Genomic DNA, 22,200 nt, shown 5'->3' with positions numbered 1-22,200 from the left:
AACAGCAGCAATAGATGAGCGATCGTCTCTGACTTTACATCTACAAGGTGGACCAACCAGGTAGGAGTGTCTAATAGAGTGGACAGTGAGTGGACACAGTATTTAACCCAAATAATACCTGCTCTGTGGTGGTCCACCCATTGAAGAACAGGGTGAAAGCAGGCTAAAAAAGTATGTAGAAAAACAGATGGACTACAGTCAGTAATTGAAGAACTACAGAGTGCTTCTATATGGTAAGTGGAGCTATCAGCAAATCAGGTTAATGAACTAGAATCCACAATCATTAATTCATAAAACAATTAAAGTGACAAGGAAGGGCCTTAAGTAAGCATGATTTTAAATGAGTCATAAATGTCATAATTTGGATATAACTATATAAGAGCCTGCATTCATTAAGATCAAAAATCAGTTTGGATTATAATGATAATTAAAGTGCAATTATGAAGTTTACCTGCATATTGTTCAGAGAACTGTACGGAATACTGTGACCTTACTGAAGACAGGAAAGTTTTATTGTTTGTACCACTGTTTGTTATGTTGCTACACTACATGTTTAAGCTTGTTAGAACTTTATGACCTTATCTAAGAATAAATGTGAAAATCCTTGTAAATGTTTTGATGTTAGCTTAGTTGTGGTACCTCAATAGAATGTATCATGGACAGCCAGCTATCATTAACCTGCAACATTTCTCACAAGTTTAACTGGTGTAAGGTAGCAGGCAGCAACAACATTAATAATTTATAATAATATTTAATATAATCAAATTATAATAATTTATAATATTAAATATATTTATATCTAGTCAATCACGACGCAACAGCTTCAGAAACACATCGGGCTATCCACAGCTGACCGGCGGCGCGATGATCCCGCGGTAACTAAAGTCTCGCGAGATGTGAAGCAGCTCCGCACTTTGTCAGCAGTCGCTCGTTCCTCCATTTCGCTGCGTCGAAAGTCTCCTCCCCACCAGCCCGCTCGATTCTGCGATCCGAACCCAGTCTCTCTCCGACCGGGCTTTAACTGGCTCAAACGAACCTGCCAGTACCTCGCTGGGTACCGAGAGACAGTTTGCAAAGCTGCCGTTACGGATTGAGTGCGATTTGAGGCGGATGGCGACTCCTTCAACAAGAATTTAGTAAAAGAAAAGTGCTCGGAAATTTCAGGTAGGTGGGAACTTAAGATGGCGGCGGCGGCGGTGAGAGGAGGGGGGACGGTGAGAGAGGGAGGGGGGATTTGGAGGAAGTAGAGGACTTGGACATGGCGGGTCTGTGAACAACAAGACAATAAAAGTCGCCTTAGAGTTTGAATTCAGCATCTATAAATATAGATATAGAAATATAAACATTAAAATTGTAATCGTAATTGAGTTGCAGTATCACTCTAAATGCTTGCATTACTTTATGCAGAAGTGTTTATCGCTACACCATTTTAACTACATTTCTAGAAGCGAACATATATTAATTTATCTCTGGTAACTCAACATTAAATTTAAGTTATTTTGTAGAATTGTTTACTGTCATCTTTTGATGGGTGATGTGTCCTCGGCTGTTTGATTCAGTTCAGGGAGCCGACTCGTGTTTAGGAACCGTTTTAAGTCAAATCGATTCGTGTGCTTTTGCACCAGAAAATAAACAAAGTCGAAGTTCAGTTTATATTCTCTGTATGCTCAGTAGATATATCGTAGATGTATATGACAACTGTAGGACTCAAAATCATTAAAGCGTGCAACTTGGTTACATTTGTTAAACGAATATTTGTTAATGATATATACCCATATATTTGTATAACATATACATTTAAAATAAAAAAATATATTTAAAATATTAAAATTATTAATTGGGATTTAAAGTACTGTATTACAGATGAGCTAAGTAATCATATCGGTAAACAAACTGTCAGCGATGCCGAATAAAAATAATATGTTTAGGAGCCAAAAGTTTCGGTTCTTCTTTTGAGCTGAATCGTTTGGATGTGACTCATTGAAAAGAGCCGGATTGTCCATCACTACTTTTTGATAATACACATGACCCCGCGCAGTGACGTCATCCGGCTGTACCCTTGCTAATATCAGTTAGCTAACCAGCTAGCTAGCGTTGTATGAAAAAACGAGTGGTGTGTACTTTTATGATTTATTCGGTTACCGTAAATAAATAAACCCTACTGATCTGTTTGTTTTATGTTACACAACTAGTACGCGTCCTCAGATGAAACCGGTTCCTCGAGACGGTGTAAAGCTAACTGGTTAGCTAGCGTTAGCAATTCTTTCTTCATGTGTTTCCTTCAATGATGCATGAAGCACTCAACAATTAAAGCCAGATAGTGATGTTTAATTATTAAAGTGCGGAATGTTGTGTTGTTCCGAATTGAAAAACTTTAAACTGTCGTCTTTTTAAGCTTGCACGTTTTTAATGCAACCGCCCGCCACATAGAAGCAAAGAATTACAATTGTCGCGGCTAACTGAATTTGCTACATGTGTTAAAACGAAACACACAATAAACTGGCTGCACATGTCTACATACATTATCAGCTGGGTTGAGTTTTGTCTTTGTCTTATATTAACAATCAGCTGCTGTGAGCATGAAGGTAAACCTGTCTGCTACATTAACATTTAATTCATAGAGCTTTAATGGTTTGACAAACAGCGACCCATTTATAAAGCCCAGATTACAGTGTTTGAGTACTGAATTAAATAACAATATTCATAAAATTGCGAGCATATTTAATTCATAGAGCTATACAATAAACGAAACATATATTAACAGGCAAGATAAAGCTGCATAAATCAGTGGGAAGATAATGCAATATTGCACTTGAACAGTGTTCTGCATGAGTCTATAATTTGTGGCTGGATCAGTTTTCTCCTTTTTATTTAAATATTACATGTAATGATGTTATCAATTTACCCAGATAACGTTCTTTTAACTTTGTCATAATACATGAATGTTTATAATGCTATTAAAAGCATTCTTCAAACTTTGTATGCCAGCTAATTAAAACCTGAGGTCTTATGCAGACAGATGGCAAACAAACCACAGAATGCATTGTGGCCATCAAGTCCATTCTCTAGTCCTGGTCAACCCTAATGAAAGCTGGGTTTCAGCCAAGTGTTAACATCAACTACACCCTGTCCTTGTGACATGCACTAACCTAACATTGTGCATCTGTTTGACCTTCTAAATAAAAATAAAAAAACCTTGCAGAACTTGTTGTAACATTATCAAAACAATCTTAATCTTCACTTGTCGTACCACATTTATAAACCACTGATAAAGTTAACTCTTTTACCATTTTATTATGCATCGAGTTTAACATGGCGTAAAAATCCCAAATAAATTAATTAATTATGCATCGATTTCCTTGAACATTTTAGTTTTTTAAAGAGTAAATATATTGTCAAGGTTGTGAGAGGTTCATTGTTTTTTTTGTTTGAAATTATTTTGTCCCTCAGATGCAGTGGTAACATAGATCTCAGCATCCTGGAAGTGGAAGGTACAGAAGAGACTGAGCCTACACCACATACAGGTAACAACATTACGCTCTAATTCTCTTTTTCATATACACTGTATGGCCAAAAATATTTGGACACATGAATATGTGTTTGTTAGTTGTCACTTTTCAAAATTAAATTGTATAGAAACTAGCCACTATTTTGAGGTGGCTTCTCACAAGACTTTAAAGTATGTCTGTAGGAATTTGGGCTATTTTATTTCAAAAGAGCATTTGTCTGGATGGGCAATGATGTTGGTCAAGAAAGCCTCAGTTGATGTTACAATGCATTCCAAAGCTGTATAGTGGGGAAAACTGCCTCTGAAGTTTTTTCAAACCAAGCTTTCTTTGTGTTTATAGTCCTGTGTGCAGAAGCACAGTAATTCTGGAACAGACAGGGCCTTCCCTAAGCTGTTGCTGCAAAATTAGAAGAATATAATTTTCTTTATATAATTGCTTTATGACACCTGTTTGCAATTTTTGTGGCTAAAACACATGAATTCAAACATTTGACAGGGTGTTTCCAGACTTTTGTCTATATAGTGTATTGTAGTGTAGGCAGTCAGTGTGTGTAATGATTTTTTTTTACTTTTCCCCCTATGAGATTTAGTTACCTGTTTGGTGGACGTGTATGTGTGTAATGTGTAAATTTTTTTTTTCCACTTTTTGCTGTTTTTAGGTCCTCTGTATAGCAAAGGCAGTTCCGAAAGAGGAGGTCTTGGGGAGGAGGTGGTGCAGCAGTGCACCCCTCCGGCTGTGGCTGTGCCGGGTGGCATCCCTGCGGCTACGCAGAATGTGGCCGGGCCACCCCAGCATGCCCTGCAGCCGGTCGCAGCTGCCTCACTACCACCTACACTGGTTGACCCTGCCGATGAGATGGAGCAGCCGAAAACCAACATACAGGCTCCAGATCAAGAGAAGACCACCACAGTGTCTCAGCAAAACTCCAACACCATGGAGCCAGGGCAAAAATCTAACTTGGATTTCAATACTCAGGCTATCCAGAGACAGTTTATTTCATCACCTGTTGGACATTCACAAAATCTGTCAGACAAACTTTCAGCCTGTGAGGCAGAAGGTCTTAGAGAGCAAAATGTACATTACGGGTGTAACATTGAGAAAGCAAGCCTTGCACACACCGATATCAACATGGCAGAGGACATTGGTACCGGCCATTGCCAAGATAGGACTTCTAATCCAGCAGTTGCCGGGGACATTGCTGTTGTTGGAATGGAAAGAGATTCCATGGCTCCAGAAAATGCATATCCAGAATACAAACCAGAGACTGGTAAGGAAGAAGTATGTGGAACAACGCACACAAGTCAACAAACCACATATATTCCACCAACTCAGTCTAGCTCAACAGTCTCCACTGCCTGTGAAACAACAGACCAAGACCACACGCAGCAGATCCAAACGACAACGCTTATGCATTCAACTCAAGACAGTGTTTTGCCTGAGTCTGATGTCCAGCAGGTTGAGCAACAGCCCCTCACAGCAAAAAGCATCTCACCCAGCTCAGATATATTTAGTAATGTGGAAAACGTCATGGATGAACCCAATAAAGAAGTGGTTGCAGTCACGGAAGAAAGTACTATTAGTACAAAATCAGACTCAAAAGACTTGTCAGCTAAGCAAGGACAGACTTTGTTTGGACTACCCATTTCATCAGGCAATGGAAATGACAACCCAAACTACACCGATGAGCATGATGGATACCTCCCCAAAAGTGTTCAACAACCGCCCATTATTGCAGTTTCCCCAGCTAATGCTACCTTCTCTCAGAAAACACCTGGTCCTTCTAACCAGTCAAAAACCACACACGCCACACAAGAGAACCAGCTGAGTCAGGACTGTGTGAATTGTACTGGATCGCCTAAATCTCTCTTAACAGAAAACAAGACTGGTGCAAGTGGGAGCTTGGAGATTAAGTCTCAGTCTTTCGATGGACATCAGTTTGGCAGTGTGGCTGATACAGAAGTGTGTTATGATATTTCTATTGAAGAACCAAAGGATGGGACATGCTCTCAAACTGTGGAGGCTCCTGATGTGACCGAAGGGTCCCATATAGTGGTTTGTACCTCTTCAGATGTGATTATTCAACAGAATGACTGTGCCAACAGTATGCAGGTGGCTCTGTGTCAAGATCACCAACTGAGTGATAGCTTTGTGCTCTTGCATAAAAACAAACCTACAAATTCTGAGGATCTAGGGTTAGACTCGGGTCAGGTCAACAGCGACTATTTAATTCCACAAGAGCAAGAATCCATTCCAACAGAACATAAGCTCCAACAAATAGTATGTCTAAATGATGTAACTGTGGATGAAAAACAAGAGGAGGGTTTAGAGGCTTCCTCTGGACTACACACGGTTGAGGTGAAAGATTTCATTGACGTAGGCATTTTGGTTCAGCCTGGAATGGAGGACACATGGTTAGTAGTAAGTGAGTCCTCTACACTGTTAGATGGGCAAAGCACTGAGGATACTGACATGATGGACATTAGCACAGAGACCATGGTGCATTGTCCCGAAACTCAGACGTCTGTTTCTGTCTATGAGTGTACGGTGCCCTGCTTTCCTGCGGGGGATATTGATGAAGATGTTAAGCTGCTGTTAACAGATAAAGAAATGGAAGATTCTGTGCACAAACTGGCTTTTGAGCCTTTAACAGAAACGTTGAATGAGGAGGTTAATATTATTTCCATTAATCAACAAACTGCTCTAACTCCACAAGAAGTTTCACCTTATCAGAACAATTTAATCCCTGTGGACAATATTTGCATGAGGACTGTGGTTCCAAACTCCACTGTTTGCTCAAATGTTAAAAATGCAGTTACGGTGTTAGATCCTACCCCAATCAACAATTTCTCTACTGTGCAAGAGAAACTGACAGAACACAAATCAGATGTGTCTCCAGTTTCTCTCCCAGCTGGTGTTATAGATCCAAAGCTTCTTATCTTGAAGAAAGGTGAGACTCCTTTCCTTAAACACCCTCAAACATTATCTGTAATTTCCAAAAAGCAAAGTCCTTCTGTCTTATCAGGCACCCCCAGTGATGGGCTAGACACAGTCTGTATTGAGGGCTTTTCTGAAAATGACTCAGCCCTGGAGATTGCATCTGAAAAGGCAGTCTTTGTGCCTCCTACTTGTTCATCTTTAAAAGATGAGTGTCTGAGAGAGTCTTCACTCATATTAGAATCTACTGAGTGTGAGGACCAAAACCCCCAAGAAAAGCCTCTCTTAGATGCGTCTGTGTCTACTCTAGATCAAAACTCACCTGACCTGCTTCGAAGGTCAGTCAGTGAGTGTGGTGCCATTACTGAACAAAACCAGTCTACACAATGTCATGCCAAGCAACCATGCCAAGATTCCATGAAATTGAGAGGGGAGGTGGAAGTGGAGGAGCAGCACTCACCAGTTCAACTTTTGGGAAAAACGAAAGGTGTACAGCACAACAGTGTGGGGCAGCTTGATGCTTCTATGGAAGAGAGCAGTGAGGGAGAAGGAGACAGCTCTTTGGAAACCCAGACTAACAACAGCATGGTTACTTCCAGTCCCTCACAAAACAAGGTAAGGTCATCAATAAGTTATTTAAATTAACATCCCCCTCGGCAATTCATGTAATTAAGAGAAGGGACCAAAGTCCATAAACGCAAACTCCAGTTCTGTTTTTAAGAGCAGGATAGTTTTCAGTTTAAGAAACCTTACGTACACTAATTCTAATTATCCCTAATTATTTAATTATCCCACCATATGAAACTCACCATTGCCATTTTTTGCACTGATATACAAATGGTAGGGACTTAATTGTTTTGATTGATTACCATTTTTCTTACCTTGAAACCGACTAAAGTTTCAAACTTGAATGAATGAATCTATGAACATGCTTTCGGCATGGTGGCTCAGAGACTAGTACTGTCGCCTCACAGCAAGAAGGTCCTGGGTTCGATCCCCAGGTGAGGCACTCTGGGTCCTTTCTGTGTGGAGTTAGCATGTTATCCCCGTGTCTGTGTGGGTTTCCCCCGGGAGCTCTGGTTTCCTCCCACAGTCCAAAGACATGCAAGTGAGGTGAATTGGAGATACAAAACTGTCTATGACTGTGTTTGACATTGAACTTGTGAACTGATCTTGATCCTGAATCTTGTGTAATGAGTAACTACCTCTTCTGTCATGAATATTACCAAAGTGTGGGAAAACATGACATCTTAATAAACAAGTAGATCTGTTTACTTAGGTAAGGGTAGGTAGGAAGCATTTTTATTTTTTCATTCCTCACCTTCAAAGTTTCCCATTCTGAATTTTAGAACAGCACCCAACTAGGATCCATTGCATCATTACATATCACTTAGAATTACTAGCTGAATCTGTGCTTCTGGCCGATGCCAGTAATACATGTTTAATGATTATTGGCTGATACCATCATGATTCTGATATCTTTATCCCTTTAGTTACTGGCTGTTGCCCAATTAGTGGCTCTGTACATTGTCATTTAATTCAGTGCAATAAGGAGAATAGTGCTTTAACTGAAATTTAATGTCCTGTAATCGGAAATAGCCCAATGATAAAAATCATTATATATAATAAAGAAAATTATTACTCTACTTATTCTCTACCTCTTCACGTACAATGTGTCTTAGTAATATGTATTTGTAATTATTGCTGTGCTAAGAATGTGGGTATTCTATGGCTGTTCCTTTTTATTAAAGGATAGACTAGGGGATTAAAAAATCCGTCTAAGCGCTCAAGCTTTTTAATTTAATTAGTTTCTAAATAGACATAAACCATTTGTTAACCAAAGACAGGCTTTTGTCAGCTAGACAACCTTTTGTGCATGCTTCCTTTTGCACTCTTCCTTTTGCTAGAATCTTGTCCCCCTTTTCCACTGCACAGTATTCTACGACACACTATGTTTCTGTCCCACAATGTTTTTTTCTATTGCCAAGTGATACATTCTGTACGTAAGTTTGTTTGTTTATTAGGATTTTAACATCATGTTTTACACTTTGGTTACATTTATGACAGGAACGGTAGTTACTCATCACACAAGGTTCATCAGTTTACAAGGTTAAATCGAACACAGTCATCGACAATTTAGTGTCTCCCAATTCACCTCACTTGCATGTCTTTGGACTGTGGGAGGAAACCGGAGCACCCGGAGGAAACCCATGCGGACACGGGGAGAACATGCAAACTCCACACAGAAAGGACCTTAGCCGTCCCACCTGGGGATCGAACCCAGGACCTTCTTGCCGTAAGGCGACAGTGCTACCCACTTAGCCACCGTGCCGCCCCTGTGTTAAGTTTTCAAGCTTGATTTGGTTACCCTTCTTGACCATGCACCAAGCATACTGAAGTAGGGCACAAGACACCGCAGACTGTTAATTGGTTAAACTGAATCTCACCAGTGTAAGACAATACACAAGTAAAATCAAACTGTAATAGAGTTTATACAAAGTGTTGTGAAAAACTATTAAAAAACTTAAACACTGAAGAAAATCAATACCACAACAACTGCAGAAGGACAAAACACAAATTGTCCTGTTGTAGCTGCTGCGATTGTGTACAGTTTTCCATGTCTGGTGGAAGACACTGTCACAGCCTCAGTATCAGCAAACCCCTCCTACTTTCACGAGTACTCTTGTGCACTTGCAAAAGGACAAGAGCGCATTAGGTAAAGCACCAATAGTTCTGGATTTGAATGTACTGTATTGTACTGTTGGGTACCGCGTAATGAAAAGGGACTTTAATCTGAGACCATTAATCTGATTTTTGCAAGCTGACTTCACCTCTTAATACTAACCAGGCAAGAGCCTAACGTCAGGTAACAGATACTCACAAACTGCATGATTTACAAGAGTGTGTTTACATGTGCACTAATAATCTGATCAATCAGATTACAGGCAATTAATAAAAGCCACCTGAATTTTAAGCCAATACTTGATTAAGGGTATACTGTGAAAATCAGAAATATTCAGCCTCCTAAAAGAAATTAACCTGTTCTGCAGAGACAGTTTTAAATAATACAGTAAATGAACAAAATAATAAATGACTTCTGGTCTGTATGACCTAAACGTTTGGTTACAACCTAATGAAACCATTCGAAACTTAATACCAACCCTTAATTTGCTTCAGCTGCAATGTGTTATATGAACACCACCCAGATATTCAAGTGTTTAAGGTGTGTTGTTAGCATGGTGAAACTATGGAGCTGTCACGAAGGCTGAGAGAAGATATTATATCATTGCACCAAAATTGGACTTTCCAGGAAGACAATAATCCCAGGCACTCTTCCAAGTCAAGCAAAGCTGTGTTAAGGAATCAGTCATGGAATATTCGGGAGTGGCCTTCTACGGCTTCAGATTTAAATCCCAAAGAAAATATTTGGTGGCCTTTGAGGAAAGCAGTTGTAGCATGAAAGCCATCAAAACAAAAACACGCTAGAAACTTTTACGTCAGAGGAACAAGTAGAGATTCTATGGGAGAGGTGTCGGAAGCTTGCTAGCACTTACTGAAATAAATTATTACATGTTATCAAGACAAAATGATTTTCCACCAAGTACTGAGGCTGGGGTTTGAAAGTCTGGAAAGTAATTTAACACTTTTTCAGAAATCTGACTCATGCAAACTGTTGAATTTATAAGAATTCTTTATGTCATGTAATTCCATTAATAAGGTTTTTGGCAAAGTCTGTAAACAAACTGAACACCTTTCTTGAACATTTTGTCCACAAAGGTCTGCAGATCTTTGGAAAACAGCACTAGCCTTTTTTTTTAAGAGTTCATTTACTTTCTTACTGTATCCTATTGTTTGATGCTCTCATAATACAGTCTGCTCACTTTTTACCTGTTTTTGTTTTTAGGTTCATCGGTGGATAGCTGGTCGAGGTACAACAGGTTCTACTCCCTCTACCTCTCGTACACCGTCACCACCTCCTACTTCATCATGCAGTGACTGGATCCAGCCTTACAGCGACAGAGCTTTACCTAGCTGCAGCTCTCCTGGCAAACACACTTCACAGAGTTCTAGTGGAGCCTCCCAGTCCGATCAGTCATTATACCAGCGGCCTCGCTTGGAGAAACACAGTGATATGGCAGAACTTGCCAAACATGTGAGTGAAGTTGTACATTCTTGTCAGTCAGTTACGACACACTGATTAATTGTTTTAGGGTTAGATTATTAAATGTCTTCTTTAATCCTAGGAAGCAGAGATTGAGCATCGGACACTCGCTTTGAAACGAGAGGGCTTTTGGTCCCTAAAACGTTTGACTCGTGTGGCAGAACCAGTCAGGCCAAAGGTGCACTGGGACTATCTTTGTGAGGAAATGCAATGGCTTTCTGCTGACTTTGCACAGGAAAGACGCTGGAAGAGAGGCGTTGCCAGAAAAGTAACAATTTCAGTTTTCCTTTAGATCAGTTACCTGTTTAATAATTATGTTCATTTTGTAATGTGTATATGAAAGATTAAGAGTTCAGTCAGTGTAAATTTACATTTCTAATTGCAGGTGGTACGGATGGTTATGCGACACCATGAAGAGATAAGGCAGAAGGAGGAGAGGGCTAAGCGTGAAGAGCAGGCTAAACTAAGAAGGATTGCTTCATCTATTGCAAAGGAGGTTCGCACGTTCTGGAGCAGTGTAGAAAAGGTGACATCATATTAATATGCAAAACTAAAATCACTTCAGATATGCCTGTTTACAATTAATTTACAAATAAACTATCATTGTGAAATTCCATTTTACTTCTGTTTGAAATTATAGTCACGCTTGTTTTAACAAACCCATTTGTACTGTTGTTAATTTTATCGTTCATGTTTACAATATTGGTCTCCTTCATGTGATCCCATGCAGTTAGTCCAGTATAAACAACAGTCTCGCCTGGAGGAGAAGCGCAAAAAAGCCCTGGATCTCCAGCTGGACTTCATTGTTGGCCAAACAGAGCGCTACTCAGATCTGCTCAGCCAGTCCTTGCAGGCCACTCCTGCAGCTTCCAGTGTTCCTTCCCGACCCAGTCAGCTTAACGTTGCTGATGAGGATGGTAAGACTAAAAACTGGTCGTTGCTCTGACCTGATACTGGTTTTATTGTAGATAAGATTTTGTAGTGCTTAGACAGGTTGTGTATGTCTGCAGACTTTACATTTCTATGTTAGTATTCAAGAAAATGATTCCATGCTTGTGTGCATTGTGAAATTGGTGATATTTTCCAGCCCAGCAAAATGCTCTCTTTCATTATTCTTTCTGTAGATATAGACTTCGAACCACCATGTGAGGAAGAAGATGACGAGGAGACAATCGAAGTGGAGGAGCAGCAAGATGGAAATGATGCCGAGACCCAAAGAAAAGAGATCGAGTTACTGAAGCAGGAGAGCATGCTTCCGTTGGATGAGCTCCTCAGTACCCTCACTCTTCCCCAGGTATTGCAGACTTGTCTACATAAGTAAACACTGTCTAGCTCAAACGCTTTTACTGCGTGGTCGGGGCTAAACTTACTAAACCTTTTATGTTAAAACGCACTTTTCTCATAGGGCTCACTGACAGAGGAAGAGCTTTCGGATGATTCCTGCTTAGCTGTTGAAGATGATGACAAGGAGTTTTCAGCTAATGAGGAGGATTGTAAGTAACAATTACGTTTTTATGTAGCATTAATCACTAAACAATAATTCACAAGCATCCAGCAGCATTGACTATAATTTCTATCCACCATTACCATGTAATATGTAAAATGTAAAACAGCTGTGTACTCAAAATACAAGGTCTAGGTGTAATTATTTTAGTGTATTTTAGTTTAGTTTTATTTAACCTTCTAACACTAAATCAATAAAAATAATTATTGGCACTTATGCATTTTGTAAGTTGTTGTGGTAATCTATCCCCATTTTTGAAAGAGCACAGAATTTATTCTGCTGACTTAATAGTTTATTTAAACATTTTACAATAAAATGTGTTAGGATTTATAGACTGTCCATTGACTGCATTCTTATGATACACTGCAGTGGCTTGCTGGCTGTGCCATTGTGTCCTACGTAGTGAGGTGGTGCCGCTTACATCTTACCACTGCTCTTCCCTTAATGTCTCAGATAGCCCAGACACTGTTTTTACTGCTGGCCAACACGCTTAAAGTTCAGTCTAATTGAACTTTGACCTAGTTTGCCACTGACCTTTTTAAAGCACCACTAATGAGACCAATTGTTATGAGACAAATGCCGCGGTCAGAAGCCTAGCACAGACATGGCACAGAGAAACTGACTCTCATAGCGCCTTTCCACCAGAAGAACCATGGTTCTTGAACCAGTTCTGTTCAGGTTTCTTAGAACTTTGGTGTTCTGTAGAGAACCGACCCGCGTTTCCACCAGTTTTTGAGAACCAAGCAGCGTCATCAAAGATGGGCATTGCTTAACGAATGTAAAGAGTAGTAATATCATGGCGGAGTGTGTAGATTATGTGTGAGCATTTGTGCTGTTGTTACAGATGTTCGATTTTATGTGAAAAGCATCACTCAGCTATTGGTGATAAGAAGACGTAGATGTGTTTGTCGCAGTTGTTGTTTTCTTTAGTTCACTGACGTGAGAAGCGTTTTGCGCTTCGCTCTCACCGCGACCCTCGGCGCAAATAGTTCCACGACACGAACATTCGTTTGTGTGAAATAACCATCAAATCTACTCTAAAATACAACACATGTATCTGTGTTTAGCTGGATTTACTTCACGTGTGGTGTTTATGCGTGTGGCTGAATCTTATTGGGAGAGTCGAAAAAGCGTAACGTAAAACATAAAACGTAACGTGGCTGAATGTACTAAAAGTACGACACAAACACTAAATTTCTGTTATTACTGGTTATAAGCGCTCTGTAATGCACAAATTCATCGGTCGTTGTTTTAGTACAACAAGCCACGTTATGCTTTATTTTTGACATTAAGCGTTGTTCGTACTGTCCGGGTCACTTTTACCACGTCATATCACACAATTCATCTTTTTTTAAGGCTCTTTGAAAATATCAGCGGCAAACTGGATCAAAATCCAATCAAGTGAACTTTAAAAGATAAACAATGCAGCGACAAGCTCCATACGAGACACCAGCACAGTGGTTTAGCAAAGCACCCAAACCTTTACACTTTGACACGCCCACCAATGACGTCACGGTTCGCGCTGAAAAATCAAGTATTCTGTGGTGCCACATTGGCCCGCTAGTTCGCTGTCTGGAACCTCTTTTTTTTCGGGGGAAACACGCGGAACCGATTCAAAATCAAGTTCGCAAACCGGAACCGGAACCATTCCGTGTCGGTGGAAAAGGGGTATCACTGTTTCCTAAATTGTTGTATTTAACATAACAGTGTGCAAAAAATACAACATGGTGACTAGTGAACTGTAAAATGTTGAGACTGGGTTTGCAATACATATGGCAATCCCTCATTTACTGGAATAATTTGTTGTGGCTTCCTATCATTTTATTGTTTAAATCAAAAAGCTTATCATGAACCCACTTTTTTATCTTTGCATGTCTTCAAATGACAACACTGCAGAGCATCTTTGTTTTAAACTAAAACACATTTGAATGCACAAAAACTGTTTATTCACAAACCTGTCAATACTTTCGTCAATATTATGTATTGTTTTAAGGCTTACCGCGCAGTGGCACAGCCACCAGACAGTGGTTTTTGCTGTGTATCATGCAAAAGGCAAATGTGCTGGTAAGCGCTAATATGCGCCTAGCCTTGTGGTAAATGAAGCGCAAAAAACATCTTATAGTATGAATGCAGCCTTAGACTTAAGTTATAAATGGTTTGTGAGTATATGGATACGTTCATATTATTTAGAAGTCAAATAAGCCATAAAACACTGAATTGTTCTTGTAAAGAATAAGTGTACCGCTCAAATATGTTTTTTTTGTTTATTGAAAATACAACTTTAGTAATCATTCTCAATTAAAATTAAAGCTGAAGATGTTGAAGACACCATAGCAGCCCAGGAGGTGATTGAGGGAGATGAAAACCATGCAGATGAACTTGATGACTTGGCCAGAGAGGGTAAATTGTGTTTACATGTAGTTCTAATTGTTTCTTACAGCCAAGCTGAATAAGTTTAATTTCTTTATGTAATATCTTGGTAATATATTGTCTTTAGGTGAAATCAGTATTGAAGAGTTGCTGGAGAAGTACACGGGAGCGTATGCTTCCGATTTTGAAGAGCCCTCAGTATCACCAGAGCCCTCAGAAGACTCTGATGGAACAGATGATGAGGAAGAGGAACAGACTGAGAGGGATGACAGTGAGGACGAAAGTGCCGCATCTTCAGGTTCTTGACAGTGTAGCCTTTTCGGATTTGCCTGTTTCTAAAATAGCCACGAGAATATACAGATGAAATTAATGACTGGGCATTGCTGTTAATATATGCATAAGTGATTCTATATATGACCTTAAAACAACAATCAAGAATGTGCTTTTCTTTACTGCACTAATTGCTGTATAGTTAGTTATACACATTTAGTGAGCACTTTATTAGGTACACCTCTCTGGTATGCACGTTGTTTTTTTTGTAAGCTTTACCTACCATGCAGATGAACTTTGTGCGTTAACTATTACTGATTTTAGCTCATCTGTTGCACATCCCCTTAACCTCGTTTATCAATAGAAAGAGACCATCGAAGGACCTTTAATGACCAAATGATGTTTGGGTGGTGGACCACTCTCAGCACTGCAATGATTAACACAGTAGTGTGTTGTACTGGTATGAGTGTATCAGGTGCAGCAGTGTTGTTGGGATTTTTAAACACCTCAGTGTCAATGCTGGAAGAATATTATTGCTCCAACCTAAATATAAAGCCAGCAGCATCCTGTCCACTAATAAAAGACTAAAGGAATATTAACACAGATTAACACGTTGTGCTTGGAAAACAAATTGTTCTAGTCTCGTAACTGCATACCAGTTGTACAGCTGGGTGCTAACACCAGCATGTGTTCCTTAAAAAAGTCTAGTAAGTTTAAACAGTATTTGAAAACAGTGCTGCATCTCATACTCTCATGGAACAACACATCATTACCATGTTGGTGTCACTGCAGTGCTGAGAACATCATTAACCACCCAGACTTCATTTGGTCATTGTGAATCTTTTTGATTAATAAATAGACTACAGGGGTGTGACAGAGTGTTCGGAGTAACAGATAGACTGCAGTCAGTAATTTTATATCAACACAAATCTGTATGGTAGATGTAGTTCATAAAATGATGAATGTACAGTGTATCACAAAAGTGAGTACACCCCTCACATTTCTGTAAATATTTCATTATATCTTTTCATGGGACAACACTATAGACATGAAACTTGGATATAACTTAGAGTAGTCAGTGTACAACTTGTATAGCAGTGTAGATTTACTGTCTTCTGAAAATAACTCAACACACAGCCATTAATGTCTAAATAGCTGGCAACATAAGTGAGTACACCCCACAGTGAACATGTCCAAATTGTGCCCAAAGTGTCAATATTTTGTGTGACCACCATTATTATCCAGCACTGCCTTAACCCTCCTGGGCATGGAATTCACCAGAGCTGCACAGGTTGCTACTGGAATCCTCTTCCACTCCTCCATGATGACATCACGGAGCTGGTGGATGTTAGACACCTTGAACTCCTCCACCTTCCACTTGAGGATGTGCCACAGGTGTTCAATTGGGTTTAGTCCATCACCTTTACCTTCAGCTTCCTCAGCAAGGCAGTTGTCATCTTGGAGGTTGTGTTTGGGGTCGTTATCCTGTTGGAAAACTGCCATGAGGCCCAGTTTTCGAAGGGAGGGGATCATGCTCTGTTTCAGAATGTCACAGTACATGTTGGAATTCATGTTTCACTCAATGAACTGCAGCTCCCCAGTGCCAGCAACACTCATGCAGCCCAAGACCATGATGCTACCACCACCATGCTTGACTGTAGGCAAGATACAGTTGTCTTGGTACTTCTCACCAGGGTGCCGCCACACATGCTGGACACCATCTGAGCCTAACAAGTTTATCTTGGTCTCGTCAGACCACAGGGCATTCCAGTAATCCATGTTCTTGGACTGCTTGTCTTCAGCAAACTGTTTGCGGGCTTTCTTGTGCGTCAGCTTCCTTCTGGGATGACGACCATGCAGACCGAGTTGATGCAGTGTGCGGCGTATGGTCTGAGCACTGACAGGCTGACCTCCCACCTCTTCAAACTCTGCAGCAATGCTGGCAGCACTCATGTGTCTATTTTTTAAAGCCAACCTCTGGATATGACGCCGAACACGTGGACTCAACTTCTTTGGTCGACCCTGGCGAAGCCTGTTCCGAGTGGAACCTGTCCTGGAAAACCGCTGTATGACCTTGGCCACCATGCTGTAGCTCAGTTTCAGGGTGTTAGCAATCTTCTTATAGCCCAGGCCATCTTTGTGGAGAGCAACAATTCTATTTCTCACATCCTCAGAGAGTTCTTTGCCATGAGGTGCCATGTTGAATATCCAGTGGCCAGTATGAGAGAATTGTACCCAAAGCACCAAATTTAACAGCCCTGCTCCCCATTTACACCTGGGACCTTGACACATGACACCAGGGAGGGACAACGACACATTTGGGCACAATTTGGACATGTTCACTGTGGGGTGTACTCACTTATGTTGCCAGCTATTTAGACATTAATGGCTGTGTGTGGAGTTATTTTCAGAAGACAGTAAATCTACACTGCTATACAAGTTGTACACTGACTACTCTAAGTTATATCCAAGTTTCATGTCTATAGTGTTGTCCCATGAAAAGATATAATGAAATATTTGCAGAAATGTGAGGGGTGTACTCACTTTTGTGATACACTGTATGTACCATGTAAGTGCACCTAACAAAGCGAGTGTAATTGTTCAGTAGTTACACTTTTGTCTGAAATACTAGTGCTGTTTTAGGGATAATTGTCACTTCAACTGTAAACAAGTCATTATATTCCTGAAATACTGAAATTCAACTTATTACATTAAAAACATATATGTAACAAAAATGTTTCTAATTTACTTTTTCAGCTGAAAACACTGATGAAGAGGAGGTAACAGAAGCAGAAAAAAGCAAAGAGGAAGATGGGGATGATGATGCAGGAGAAGGAATGGAGGCTTTACTGAGGGAAGGTGATCAAAGCCCCTCTAGCTCCACATCTCAACGTCCCAAAAAGGAAATCAGCCATATAGCTGCTACTGCCGAAAGCCTGCAGCCTAAAGGATACACACTCGCCACAACTAGTGTAAGTAACTCTGTTATGGTAGCAAAGCCAAGCTTAGTGCCACACAGTTTTACGCCTCAGTAAATTCTGTAGTTGTACTTGACATGTACAGGGGTTGGACAAAATAACTGAAACACCTGTCATTTTAGTGTGGGAGGTTTCATGGCTAAATTGGACCAGTCTGGTGGCCAATCTTCATTAATTGCACATTGCACCAGTAAGAGCAGAGTGTGAAGGTTCAATTAGCAGGGTAAGAGCACAGTTTTGCTCAAAATATTGCAATGCACACAACATTATGGGTGACATACCAGAGTTCAAAAGAGGACAAATTGTTGGTGCACGTCTTGCTGGCGCATCTGTGACCAAGACAGCAAGTCTTTGTGATGTATCAAGAGCCACGGTATCCAGGGTAATGTCAGCATACCACCAAGAAGGACAAACCACATCCAACAGGATTAACTGTGGACGCAAGAGGAAGCTGTCTGAAAGGGATGTTCGGGTGCTAACCCGGATTGTATCCAAAAAACATAAAACCACGGCTGCCCAAATCACGGCAGAATTAAATGTGCACCTCGACTCTCCTGTTTCCACCAGAACTGTCCGTCGGGAGCTCCACAGGGTCAATATACACGGCCGGGCTGCTATAGCCAAACCTTTGGTCACTCGTGCCAATGCCAAACGTCGGTTTCAATGGTGCAAGGAGCGCAAATCTTGGGCTGTGGACAATGTGAAACATGTATTGTTCTCTGATGAGTCCACCTTTACTGTTTTCCCCACATCCGGGAGAATTACGGTGTGGAGAAGCCCCAAAGAAGCGTACCACCCAGACTGTTGCATGCCCAGAGTGAAGCATGGGGGTGGATCAGTGATGGTTTGGGCTGCCATATCATGGCATTCCCTTGGCCCAATACTTGTGCTAGATGGGCGCGTCACTGCCAAGGACTACCGAACCATTCTGGAGGACCATGTGCATCCAATGGTTCAAACATTGTATCCTGAAGGCGGTGCCGTGTATCAGGATGACAATGCACCAATACACACAGCAAGACTGGTGAAAGATTGGTTTGATGAACATGAAAGTGAAGTTGAACATCTCCCATGGCCTGCACAGTCACCAGATCTAAATATTATTGAGCCACTTTGGGGTGTTTTGGAGAAGCGAGTCAGGAAACGTTTTCCTCCACCAGCATCACGTAGTGACCTGGCCACTATCCTGCAAGAAGAATGGCTTAAAATCCCTCTGACCACTGTGCAGGACTTGTATATGTCATTTCCAAGACGAATTGACGCTGTATTGGCCGCAAAAGGAGGCCCTACACCATACTAATAAATTATTGTGGTCTAAAACCAGGTGTTTCAGTTATTTTGTCCAACCCCTGTACATTTATGCATGCAGCTGCCATTCTAAACATTGATGCCTACCTACCCTAAATTTAACAAATAACTTATCAATATGTACCAGATGAAAAAGGGGAAAATTTTATTTAAAAAATCATGTCAAATTAGTAGGTGCAAAAAAGCAGCTTCGACAAATAATATAATTAATCTTATTCACATTACCGACTGTTGACTTCAAAAAGTGATGTTACGCCTGGTTGTGAGAGTGAATATATAAGCCTATATAAATTTCTTCTTAAAACGCCTTACAGTGCAGTGGTCTAATACAAAGTAAAAGCTGCATATTAATGTTACAGCTGTTACTATGCTAGCCCACTGTCACTGGGATCCAGGGTTTGAATTTGTTGTCTGCATACAGACATGATTGGCTATTAAGAGTGATTAAGAGACATTGATTGATCAATCATGCTGTGCAAATAAACTCTTGCCTAATTAAAGTAGGTAAGACCCTAACCTAAAATTAAATTGATGATCTTGTTTGTGATACACAACTGTTTAGGTTGCTTAGGATTGACAATGTATAGTAAGTAATCATTTTAACTTCTCTTCCTTTCTGTTAAAGGTAAAAACACCTATTCCATTCTTACTTCATGGCAGCCTGCGTGAGTACCAGCACATTGGACTGGACTGGTTGGTCACAATGTATGAAAAAAAACTTAATGGTATCTTGGCGGATGAAATGGGTCTTGGTAAAACTATTCAGACTATTGCTGTATTGGCACATCTTGCTTGTGAAAAAGGTTAGAAAATTAAATACATTATTTTCATGATTTGCATTTCACATTAGAAACATGGGGAATCCTAAACATCTTGTGATCCGCACAGGTAATTGGGGACCTCATCTCATCATTGTGCCCACCAGTGTGATGCTGAACTGGGAGATGGAGCTGAAGCGCTGGTGCCCTGGGTTTAAAATTCTCACTTATTATGGTAGCCAGAAAGAGCGCAAACTTAAAAGACAGGTATGCTTAAAATATTTCATTTGCATAGTATTGTATGAAATGTGTTTTAGTTTAACACAAGAAAGCTTTGTGATGGTCCCCAAAACAAGATTAGAAAGCGGTTCATGAAATTTTATTGTTTCCTAAATCTAAGGGTGAGTTATTCATATTGAAGAGCTATGAAGCCACAACAAGCCATTTTAGGATGCATTTCTAAAATGCAAACTCAGTCTCTGTATTTCGCAGCTCAGTAGTTGCTAAACTGTATTTTCCCCACAATGCCTTGCAAGATTTAAGCTTGAATTAAAGCAGCTTAGGGTTTTGGGAAGCAGTGAGAATTGGTTTCCCTTTGCCATGTTTGTGCTTCTCTTCTATCTACATCATATAAACCAGTGGTCCCCAACCACCGGGCTGCAGAACTGGTACCGGTCCGTGGGTAATTTATTACCGGGCCGCACAGAAAAAATAAATAATGTAGGCCACATCCGGCCCACGAGCCATCCCCAACCGGCCCGCATGAGGTCAGTGGCAATTAAAAATCAGACGTAAATAAATGTACATCACACGCCATATAACAGGATTGTTTTTATTTTCACGGGAGCGCTATTTCTTTGAATTTCCGCAACTTTCGATTTATGTGTGTGCGAGGCGAGTGTATCGAGCTTCACCGTGATGTGTCGGCGAACAGAACTGAGCGCGACTGACTGAGACGATAGAGTTTTTAACAAGACATGAACTTCAAAAGTCAGGTGTAAAGCTGTAATCTAAGCTGTAAATCTAGGGTTTATATCGCCGTTATGGTACTAAACACAGAGAAATACAAGAACTTGAATGATGCAGAGCGTCACATCTGAAGCTTCGCTAACTAAACTGCAAACCAACACGGACCTTTTATAAAGTTTTACACATCCAGGACTGGAGCAGTTACTGCTTTACTGTTTTACTGCTTTTCATTTTCTGATTGTAACATCTACTCTTAGCAGTAACAGCTTATCGGAACTGTAAAATGTAGGCAATAAAAAAAAAAATCTCATTAATACTGAGCAGAATAAAGTTCACCCTAATGGACTGCTTCCATTTCCAACACATGGGTGTTTATCGTCTCATATCACCCCCGGGTGGAAGCAGTGTCTTGTTGCAGTGAAAAAAGCTCATTTGTGAGCAGTATAGTTGTTCTATTTTAAATCCTCCCGCCCCCGCCGGTCCGCGAAATTATATTTTATATAAAACTGGTCCGTGGTGCAAAAAAGGTTTGGGGCCGCTGATATAAACACTTTGTCTAAATGGGAGCTCAACTGGGTTAGAGTTTAATCATTGACAACCGGTAAAAACTGAGCATCAAAGTGGCAAGGTAAGCCGCACTGCGTCACTTTATAGAAAACATTTATACAGGCAGCAGGAAAGTAGTTTAATAATTATTATGTGAATGTAGCTTTATGCTGCAACCTTTTTTATTTACACATTTTAATCACCTGATTGCTGTGAACTTTTTCTCCTCATATGTTTTTAACAGGGCTGGACCAAACCAAATGCCTTCCATGTGTGCATCACCTCATATAAGTTAGTTTTGCAAGACCATCAAGCATTCAGACGCAAGTCCTGGAAATATCTCATTCTGGACGAGGCACAGAACATTAAAAACTTCAAGTCCCAGCGTTGGCAAAGCCTGCTGAATTTTAACAGGTGCTTATGTAAATTTGGTATTATTATATGCAGTTATTTTTAAGAATTTTCATGTTGCCAGACCTTTTTCATATTAAGTGGACTTCACTGGACCTGTAGCTTTTTTTGTTTTTAAAATATGTCTTTTCTTTGTGATTGTAACTCCAGTCATCGAAGGCTGCTGCTCACTGGCACGCCACTTCAGAACAGTCTAATGGAGTTGTGGTCACTCATGCACTTCCTCATGCCGCACGTCTTCCAGTCGCACCGTGAGTTCAAGGAGTGGTTCTCCAACCCACTGACTGGTATGATTGAAGGCAGCCAGGAGTACAATGAGGGACTTGTGAAACGGCTGCATAAGGTGGGTACTCTTACTTTAGTAGAGGTTAAACACAATGTGTGCACGCAGACATATGTATAAATAAAAAAAAATGCACATGGATAGTTGTCCTGCAATAACATACAGCCTACTAATTCAAAGATTCCAAACATCATTCTG

At 40.4% G+C, this 22,200-nt stretch overlaps 1 protein-coding gene across 2 annotated transcripts in view; it reads left to right on the top strand.

Annotated features, from left to right (window-relative positions):
* Nucleotides 1–1,119: 1,119 nt before the first annotated feature.
* The window catches only part of srcap (Snf2-related CREBBP activator protein), a 36,790-nt gene continuing 15,709 nt past the window's right edge, over nt 1,120–22,200 (top strand). For both annotated transcript variants that reach the window (XM_063003097.1, XM_063003096.1), the window contains exons 1-16: nt 1,120–1,164; nt 3,451–3,524; nt 4,168–7,058; nt 10,348–10,596; nt 10,688–10,873; nt 10,991–11,131; nt 11,336–11,522; nt 11,730–11,899; nt 12,011–12,098; nt 14,420–14,509; nt 14,607–14,777; nt 17,507–17,721; nt 19,661–19,838; nt 19,924–20,060; nt 21,553–21,722; nt 21,870–22,062. In XM_063003097.1, the coding sequence (XP_062859167.1) occupies nt 4,365–7,058; nt 10,348–10,596; nt 10,688–10,873; nt 10,991–11,131; nt 11,336–11,522; nt 11,730–11,899; nt 12,011–12,098; nt 14,420–14,509; nt 14,607–14,777; nt 17,507–17,721; nt 19,661–19,838; nt 19,924–20,060; nt 21,553–21,722; nt 21,870–22,062 (4,869 nt within the window). In that variant the 5' untranslated portion in view covers nt 1,120–1,164; nt 3,451–3,524; nt 4,168–4,364. The remainder of the gene's footprint in view (nt 1,165–3,450; nt 3,525–4,167; nt 7,059–10,347; nt 10,597–10,687; nt 10,874–10,990; nt 11,132–11,335; nt 11,523–11,729; nt 11,900–12,010; nt 12,099–14,419; nt 14,510–14,606; nt 14,778–17,506; nt 17,722–19,660; nt 19,839–19,923; nt 20,061–21,552; nt 21,723–21,869; nt 22,063–22,200) is intronic.

The sequence above is a fragment of the Trichomycterus rosablanca genome, chromosome 10 (genome assembly GCF_030014385.1).
Source record: "Trichomycterus rosablanca isolate fTriRos1 chromosome 10, fTriRos1.hap1, whole genome shotgun sequence".
NCBI classification, from domain to species: domain Eukaryota; kingdom Metazoa; phylum Chordata; class Actinopteri; order Siluriformes; family Trichomycteridae; genus Trichomycterus; species Trichomycterus rosablanca.
This window is presented reverse-complemented; position numbering and strand designations above follow the sequence as displayed.